At 44.8% G+C, this 9,923-nt stretch overlaps 1 protein-coding gene across 3 annotated transcripts in view; it reads right to left on the reverse strand.

Annotated features, from left to right (window-relative positions):
- The window catches only part of GALNT18 (polypeptide N-acetylgalactosaminyltransferase 18), a 238,437-nt gene extending 229,184 nt beyond the window's left edge, over window positions 1–9,253 (reverse strand). For all 3 annotated transcript variants that reach the window (XR_010606267.1, XM_065635516.1, XM_065635515.1), the window contains exons 1-2: window positions 8,954–9,253; window positions 8,544–8,809 (exon numbers count right to left, since the gene is read on the reverse strand). Coding sequence is in view for 2 of the 3 variants with exons in the window: in XM_065635516.1 (XP_065491588.1) it covers window positions 8,544–8,778 (235 nt within the window). In the remaining variant the exon portion in view is untranslated. The remainder of the gene's footprint in view (window positions 1–8,543; window positions 8,810–8,953) is intronic.
- Window positions 9,254–9,923: the final 670 nt, after the last annotated feature.

Genomic DNA, 9,923 nt, shown 5'->3' on the forward strand with positions numbered 1-9,923 from the left:
GTTCCAACATGCATTTTTACAGCGCTGATCACAAGATAGCTGGGATTTCAGCTAGCTGCCACAGTGTTACTGTCATAGAAATAATATTTTTTTTTAAAATCATATAATTTAAGTAGAGAATATAGGAAGAATCCATTATGGACTTGAGAAGACACATTCTGGCATCTTAAAAGCAGAGAATTTCAAGGTAGCAACTTGGACCTTCCATCTCCATACTCAAAAAAAAAAAAAAAATTAGAATATTCTCATTTGTTCATTTTCAAAGACAAGTAGAGGAGGTGCTGGAGAGCTGTAATAATTTGCCTCAGGAAACTCTGGATATCATGTTAAAAATAGCACCTTGGTTACAGAACACCAGTTGAGCAGAGAAAATTTATGAGGAAAACAGAAACAATGTTGTTCCACAGAGAACACATCTGAACTGCTCAACTGTAGCCAGAATAGATGTAATGGTGGCAGAGCATTAAGCTCCAGCTACCTGGCAATTTCAGAGTCTACTCAGAGTATCTGTCCACACTGTCCCACCAAGCAGCCTTTTCCAGAGCTATTATATTTCTCAAGTCACTAAACTAAAGAAGCCCAGAAGTTTCTGAAGAGGCCGCAGACTTAGCACTGAAAGGCCAAGCGCAGCACAGAAAGATTTCTTCACAGATGATGGAAATGCCATTGGACTCTGATCATAATATGGCTTAGTGAACAAAAGAAGGAAGACTAGAAGACATTTTTACATACCAAAAAAAAAAAAAGTGAGGAATTAAAAGGAAAATAACATAGCAGACAAACAAAAAAAGAATCTCAGAGGAGGCGTGACAAGATACAAAGTCAATTTTCACTTTTGCATTAGACAGAAATTTAATTTCATTAAAGGAGTAGTTTTGCGAGTTGCGGACCAGTAAATTACTTCACTTGTTATCAGCAGGCACACAATGTCTGCTCTAGACTCGGGACAATCCCGGGACACCACAGCGCGCTGTGCTGAGGCCAGTCTCCAATCTCTGGGCCAAGCACAGCTGACAACATCATCTTATGGCTGCAATAAATGAGGACAGCCGCTAACCAGCTAAAGATGATTCGTGTCCAGTTACGTCCCTTGCCACACTCCACACATTAACAGCTGATGTGTTCTAGTTCCTGGGCTGTTCTAATGGCAACCAAGGACTCCCCATTCTCCTTGGGAAGGCAGCTAAGCCATCTTCACAACTGCCACCGCTGCCTCCAGGTCCGAGCCCAATATTAACTTTTTTAAAACACCACAGATTTTCTTTACATACATTCAGATGGATAATATTAGCTTATTCTATCATACTGCAGCTTATGTGTGCTTTCATAGTGTAATGTTGATGACAAGACCCTACTGTTGAACACGCATTTAAATTAAACTGCTTCTGTGGCTTGTCACGGGCAAGGGATCATTGTTAGGTAAAGGCAGGCAACAACTTCAGACTTCTGGCCCTGGAGACAATAGAGACACCACACAGCCCATGCCATGCTCAGTGACAAACAAGTGTGTGTCGTCTCTGTTTTTATAACATAATGGAAAGCCTCATGTTCTACACACACGCACTCGGAGGTCCAGATCCCGCACTGCTGGATGCAGAGTACTTAGACTCTTCCATAAGCATTCAGCTTGTACAAGAGAAAAAAATAAAATACATCAGCCACAAACAATACACTGGGATATGATTCTGAAGTTTTGTCCTGCTCCTCAAACACAGAGAATAAGTACCATAAGCATAGAGGAGCCAGCTCCCAAAATATAGTCTTGAACTCAATGTAGGATAACACACTTGCATGTGTATCAGAAATACAGACCGTGTACCCTGTGTGCAGATACAGCCACCTTTTTCTGACCCAGTATAGAAGAACACGCGTACCACAACGTATGGTGGGCTCAGCACCAGGCTCCTCTGAGCCAAGGCTCTTTTGAGTTTGAGGCCTCCGAAGAAGTCCCACCTCCCTCTGCTCTCTTTGCCTGCCCTTTCATGCACAACAGGTAGTTGGCAGATCACAATCAGCCCCAGGCCACGGTACACCCAAGTGGAAGACCTTTGTAATATCAGGCTGCTAAGGCTGACATTGCCACGAGAGAGCGTAACACTGGGACCAAGCCGAACTCACCCATAACACACAACTGCCAGCAGCTATCCGTAGCAGAAAAAGGATGTAAGTTTGAATCTCTGCAAGCTGCTTGTGTCAACCTGAGCAACATTTTCTAAAGTGACACCCAGTCGGCACAAATGAAGCACCAAGCTGAGTCCAGAACCTTCAGCAGAACAGCTATCGCCATCTCTGCACAGCCCATAAATCATCTGCTCAAAGACTGCAGTTCACAATCTTCTCTTTTCCACTGAAGCTCTGCCATTATGCAGAGATAACAAACGTCAACAAAAATGAACTTTTCCAGAGAGAAAAGGCAGAATTCTCCAGCTCAGCAATAAGAGAACCTATAGAGGGCAGAGAAGTCAGGTTCCAGCCTCTGCTCCCGATTCGTTTTTTAACCTTTGGTTGAAGATGTTCATGTGAACTACAGAAATTATCTAGATTGAAGAAAACAGAATCCAGGTCAATTCCATTCCCAACTACAAAGCTACCATTCACTGTCACTTTGTAGCCAAAGAAAAGTTTCCTTGTTTCTAGCTCAAAAGATACAATCTCAAAAAAAAAAAAAAGCAACTGGCATGCTATTCCCATTGTATAAACCTGAAGAATTAGTAGAGCAATCTAGCTGACAATCAAGGAATGAAAACAAAAAGAGCTCATTCTGAAAAACAAAAACCAACCAATCAAACAAACAAACAAAAGCATTAATCATGAAAGGAATCTTTCAAACTCCAGTAATAAAATACAGTTACGTTCATAAGGCCAGACTACCACTTCTTAGTTTTGGCCACTAGGTCCTAACTGTGGCAAAAAAAATCCTCAGCGGAAGAACCGCCAAGAAAGAACATAATCAGAAGAGAACTAAAGATATTAAAAGGACAAAAAAGTTAACTTTAATAACAGTAATAATAAACTATCAAGTTGTAGTCAACATAACCAATATCATTAAGTCTTCAGTAGATGGTCCTTGAAATACCTGCACCTCCAGCAATGCTTGAAATTTAAACAAGCAATTGAAACAGCAATTTAAGAGTCAGAGTCTTCTAGCTGAAAGGAGTGTCTTTAGTGCACCCGTTCCTAAGCGTGGAAGAACATGAAAGTTAAATTCAAATTAATCTGCACTGACATGCAGCAATCTAGAACAACTTGAGAAGTCACAGCCTAAAGAGAAAAAATAATGGGATTAATCCTGCATATCTGACATATCCAAGGAGTTCCTTCTTTTGCAATTAGTTACACTGGGACAGTAGGTCTCTTTGCTTGTACAGAGACTGAATGTAGAGCCCTTGGTAGTGGAGCAAGAGCTGTGTTTCCAGGGCTACTGTCTACTGCTGATTTGTTTCTCAACAGAACAAATACACTGCAGTGAGTGAGAAAAATGCTTAATTGCTTTTGAGCTTGATGGAAATAAGCTGGGGGGATATGACAATTAATGGTTCCCCAAAGGAAAGTACCACAAGAGTAAGAGACACAGTGGAGTGGCCATACGCATCCTAGTGAGCCCGGCTTTATGGAATGCGGCTGGGCAGCCAGGCTGCAAAGGACAGCTGTCACAAACCAGAGCTTTATATCCTGCATTCTTCCTCACGCTGGAGATCAAGAAATAAATCAAGGGGAGATATCAAACATGGAATTTAGTTATCCAAACCTTTAGATGGCTACAGTTAAGAATCTGGGTCGACCTAGTTCCTAAACTCAAAATACGCAATTTCTGAAAGAAAATCATGCCACCCTAACACCCATCCAACACACAGGGAACAAATCACTGACTGGACATCTCCCCAACCCCCATCTGACCCCTGAGGGTCATTAGATATCCAGCTATGGGATAGCTAACATTATCTGAAGTAAGTCCACAGAGAAAATCATTCTAAGCAGCAGGTTGAGAGAGAACACACACGCCTCCTCTCTTACAAACTTTCCCAAATAAGTCCACACAGCGCTTGACATTCCATTTATGACAACAGATGTAGCAGCTTCTGAAGATGAGGGACCAAAGTCCCACTACAACACAGATGTCTTAGTAATCACCCATTAATCTTAACTAAGAAATCACCTGGTCCGGAAATGAACAGTGTGCTTACAACTTTAACATAGATCTACTCTATGTATTAACTGCACGTAATTTATTAATTCTGTTTAGGTCCCAGGGGAGGGCGAGGAAGCAAGTTCATTTGATAGACTTCATAGTCCATAGTCTTTAAAAACAACGAGGAAATGCAAACATCATCTTATTAAAGCTGGGAAGGCTGAAACATATAAAATGGCATTGCATAATAAGATGAACAGGAATAAGATGACGGCATGCATGAGGTGTTTTAAGTGATGTCAGCTTAACCATAGCACAGCTTTTCAATAAAAAGGTTCAACTCATGACCTATGACAGCCTAAAACTAGGCTGCAGAAAAAAAATAAATTTTTCCCTTATTGCTAGCGTTTTTCCTTATCGTTGTTACAAACTAAGTATCTGATGAAGAGCAGCCTGCCTGCTCACATGTCCTTCCAACTGCACATACAACTTAGAGCAGTTCTCCAGTGACAGAGCCAATCCATGAGGCATTATGAAGATGAACGATGTGTTGTGATCTGTCTGAAGCACTCTTGTATTGATTTTAATGAGAGCGTTTGCAGTTTTTTGAACCAGTATGTTTCTTGTGAACACAATGGAACATACTGTTTTCAAATAAAATTGATGATAACTGATTTCAAATCCTAGGCTGGAACCACAGATATTTCATTTAGCACAATATTCATTAACCTTAGCCTTTTAAAGTATACCTTCTGGCAATAAAGCTCAATAGCACTAGACTATACACGTGCCACACACCTTTGTTCGACAGAAAAAAGGACTGCATTTTGCATAGAGCTATCCATCAGGTATGTTCCTTATTTTTTTGCACACACATAAAGCCACACACAATTCACCTCAAGAAATACATCACCTTGTTTGCAAATGCAAAAGGATGTGGAAACTAAAAGTTTCTCTCAGTGAGTTGCCTGCTAGCATAGAACACATGCCTCCTACTACAGACTGCAGGAGAAGGAGAATCTCTCTAGTACTAGCTGGGTGGCATTCAAATGTAATTACCACCACAATCACCACAACACATGGCCACAGAAAAGCATGCAGGCCATCACCATTGTAAAAACAGTGATTTGACCCAAAGCATCTTGTTAAACCGTGGCAAGCCACACGCCAAGAATTCGTGATTCCCAGGCTTGAGCTTAAATTCCAGCATCGTGCTTCTACTCCACAAAATATGTATTTCTGTGGTCCCTACTGCCCAACTAGACTTCAGTGCTGCCAATCCTGCCCCAAACTGCCAACCACAGATGTCAGAATACAGGTGCATGACCCCTGCACAGCACACCCATAGGCTACACAACATACATTATTAATAACACATAATGAGGAAAGAAAGAAGCAGAGCAGTGCCATGTGCTCTTATTCCATTTCCAGCACCCAGAAAACGTGTGCAGAGAAACTATTATCCTTCAACATTTGCAGATGTGTGGATACACAGTGGTGTAAGATGTGCAATGTGGCAGGTACATACTTGCACATTCAAACTTTTCCATTCTTGGCCAATACCAGTATTTCCCTTTCCATACTGTTCTTTCCAAACATGAGGCATGCATACTTTCATTCTCTCTGAACTTCTCTTATTTGAAAATTTCTTTTCAGTCTGATACTTTTCTTGCCATGAAATTTTTAAAAATATGTATTTAAAAAGTGGTTTTTATTAAGGCACATCTTATTCCTTCTCATTTCCAGGACACTTGATAAAATACTACGAGACTGCAATGTATATGCTAAAGGAATTCCCAAATGGCATCTAATTAAACAATTCAGTCAGAAAACAAATTAAAATGAAATAGTAGCGTAACCCCATGTGCAAAATGCAGCAGTCAGAGCTCTCTGGTATTCGCAGGATATCCCATGGAATGCAAATTCTATTACCCATGCTAATTCCATGCCCATTCAGCACTGCAGAAATCTGAGCTACCAGCACCCCTCTCCAGCATAAAAGTAGTTGTCCCAGGAAAAGCGTAATAGCAAACTACAGCTAACCTTTATAACCTAGTCCAGAACCATCATGGCAGCTGGTTTGTCCAATTTATGGCAACGAATCTCAAACTTAGAATATCTTAAAGCTGACCCAAATATTTTAAAGCTCATCCCAAACCCAGTCAAGCTTGGGATATTCCTTCTAGTAACTTCAGTGAGTTTTGCACCATGACCCAGAATTCAAAGCAGCTCACAATGCTGAGCAAAACCTGACTAAAATAAGATCTTATTCTCCAATCTCTGCCACAGAAATTCCTTGGGAACACCAGTTATTACAATTTAGCAAATAAAAGTACAGAGAATCCACTTAGAGATAATGATCTGTGACTTCTATTTTATTTATTTTAAATAGTAAGTGGTTTCATAAGGTATGAGAACTTTGTAAACTTCACATATTTCCCCAAAACATATTTTGGTACTTATTACCAAACAGTTCGCTTAATTATTTTCAGAAGACTCTTCAACTTTCATACAAATGTTATTTAAGGAAAATATATTCTGGTTTGGTTTATGCACAGTCACAGAGTCACAAAATAAATGTATGCTCTAATCCATACTATACTGTCCCCTGATTTAAGTATACCTTTCTTTATTACTCTAAGAAGAATCACTGACCAAAGGAACATGCTGATATGGACATTGTTATTTTTCTTGAAAAGAAATAAGAATATTGGAGCTTCACATCAGCAAAACTGAAGAAGTTGTGCTCCAACCTCATAAGGAAAGTCAATTAATTTCATGTACCTAGCTCTTAACTGTGCCTTTTGAAAAAATCCCTGCCTTCATACATGCTTCCACAGTGCACTCCACTGGCAAACAGACAAGAAATATATTTCCTTTTCAAAATCCATTTCAGGAATCAAGACAAACTTGACGACTGCATGAGAGAATTTAAAACCTGCAGGAGCTGCTATAACTCATCTTCCAGAAAAAGATTAGTATTTTACTAATTAACCCAAGAGTACAAGAATACCTGAGAAATTAAGGCACATGCAAACTGAATGGTGATGTGCCGTATCTTTAAAAATATTAATACAAGTCACAGCAAAGTAGCTGGGCTTTAACAGTGCTGCAAACTTAAAAGTATGGACAAGCAGGGGAAGCCCGATTCATGCGGGGTCACCCATCCTGCCTGCTCTGCCTTTCTTGATGTTCCCAGAAGAGCAGTTGGCCACAGCTGCCTGGAAGCAGGCAAGAGTTTGTGCACTGGTGGTAGGTGTCCTTCACCAGATGGTTTTCTCTCTTCTTTCAGATTTAGCAGCGACCAGAACTGGGATTTGCACATTCAGCAGAAGTTACGCAGAAACAGAGAAAGATGGTCCCTCTAAATTTTCTAAGAGCTCTGACATACCCCCACCCTCAGCCTCCTTACTACCCAACCCACTTAGCAGACTGAGGGAGGGACTGTACAATGCCATGCAGATGATGAAAATATAAAGGAAGACACTAAAGATCACCCAGCAAAGTCATGTAAAATCCCAAACTCCCAGGAAATAATCATATTCTCCCCCACTGCTTGCGCACTTCAACCCTTCTCCCAGAGCTCCTGTTAAAAGGAGATCAAATTAAAAAGGCATTACACACATGAGAGATTGTCCCAGTTATAATCCCAAGTGGCTCCCAGCACTACAGCAGCACTAAGGGAAAACCTTGAGGACACCCGGACTCACAGCACGGATTAGCCGAGTGAGGCTTACAGAGGGACGACAACAAAAATTCCCCTCGCAGCAACCCATTTTGGAAAAGAAAAAAACCACGAAACAATGACGATAACAGCGAGATGGGAAGAGGCTCCCCTGCCCTTCGCGCCGAGCCCTCCCCGAGGACTCTCCACTTTAGCAAGACACAGACAGGCACGCAGCTGAGGTCAGGTTTATTACAGCACCAACCAGGCCGAGCCCAGCCCCGCGGGGCTGCCGCCGCTGCCGAGCGCTCGGCTGCTCGGGCCGGGCCGCCCCGGAGCCCCGAGCCGCCCCGGAGCCCCGAGCCGCCCGGCTCGCCCGGCACCCAGCCCCGCCGCTCCCCGCGCACGGCCGCCCCGGCGCCCACGGCCCACCCTCCGCGGGGTGGAGGCGACTTCCCGCAGCCGGCGGCCCCGGCTCGCCGCCCCGGGAGCAGGGACGGGAACGGGGCAGGTTCCCCCCCGCCGCGCCTCTCGCCGGGCTGCGGGAGGGACCGCCGGGGACTCCCACACGCACCGCAGCCGCCGCGCAGCCCCCGGCTCTTCCGGGCTGAGGAATGGCTGTCGCCGATCGCGACAGAAATGTCACACGCACACACGGCGGACGCGGCGCCGGGGGATGGAGACCGCACACGGGAAGCGGCGGGGTGGGGAGAGGAGGGGAGGGAAAGCAAGCAGGGGGTAAGGTGGTACCTTGGATGTGCTGCTTGATGACATTTTCCAAATGGTCCAGCCTTTCTATAATCCTTAAAGTGTCCCCTTTGTCTTCCTCTAACTTTTTTTCTGAGATCGGCTCCTGCACTTTCACATAAACACTGGCAATGTAGTTGGTGACCCAGCCCACGTACAGCAGGCAGACGATGTTAGTCATTCCACTCAAAATCACGCAAGTGGACACTAAAGTTTTGGTTTTCCTGGTGCACACCATCCTGAGATCCCTCCATATAGCTCCAAAAATCCTGTGATCCAGAAAACAAAAATAAACTGCGATGAAAATAAATCCTTTCCCCCCTTTCCCCGAAACGGAGACCACTCAGAAGTCAGTAAATTTCCATGCAAAAAGAAGTTCTCTAATCCACAGAATAAAAATATTTGTCGCCTACCTAGAAGGAGAGGTGGGGGTGGGGAGGGCTGATAATTAGAATCCTGGATTTTAGTACATTAAAATAGCTGAAAGTTTGCGATAGCAGTGCCGCCAGCAGACCCGAAGGCGTGCCAGCCGCCCGGCTGCCGGCTGCTCTCAGGCACCGGCTCCCGCCACGGGCATCACGGACGCGAGCGGCCAAGTGCCCAAGTGTTGCAAACTTTGTTCCCTCCGACGCCGCTTCCCATTGCAACCGGCCACGGCTCCGGACTCAGACCTCGGGAGCAGCTCGCCGGAGAGCGGGGCTTGCACGGCCGCCGATTGACAGCCCCCTCCTCCAATAAAGAGCCTGCTCTGGCACGGAGGTTGCTGCCATCACCGTATGGCCGACGGGGACCCGCGCGGGGCGGGGTTACCGCGGGGCCCACCTGCTCCGCACACACACACGCGGGGCGTGGGGCTCCGCTGCTGCTGCAAGCCGGGGCGGGAGGGCGGGGACGGCGGCCTGGCTGCTATTTCTGTAGCTGGCTGCAAAGGATCGCCAGTCTGGAGAGGAAGAAGCGGCAGCCAGTTCCCGTTTGCTGCTAGGTGAACGCTCCGCCGCTCGGCTGGAGGGAGCAGCCGGTATCGTTAAGATCCAGGCTCACACAGTCATCCATTTGCCCGGAGGGTGAAACCTGAGACACGCCTGTGGCTCATCGGACATATCGGTTCCACAGCTCCAGGCACCCAGCGACCACCCACTGTTAGAATACGTTTGTCTTTTAGCCTGTTTGCGGGCCCTCTGCCTGGGGAGGTTACATTAATAACAGCTAATTGCTGCTTGTATCCACCCCAGCGAGCCCCAGGATCCATCCATCGCTTCCCCCACCAGAATCCACTCCATCAGAGTACATAACCTGGCCAGAATTTGCTTCAGTATCAGGGACGCTATCAGTAACTCACAGTTTAGTTCAGCATATTCGTGCTGCTTCTTTGCCACGTATTGT

The sequence above is a fragment of the Caloenas nicobarica genome, chromosome 5, assembly GCF_036013445.1.
Source record: "Caloenas nicobarica isolate bCalNic1 chromosome 5, bCalNic1.hap1, whole genome shotgun sequence".
Lineage (NCBI taxonomy): Eukaryota > Metazoa > Chordata > Aves > Columbiformes > Columbidae > Caloenas > Caloenas nicobarica.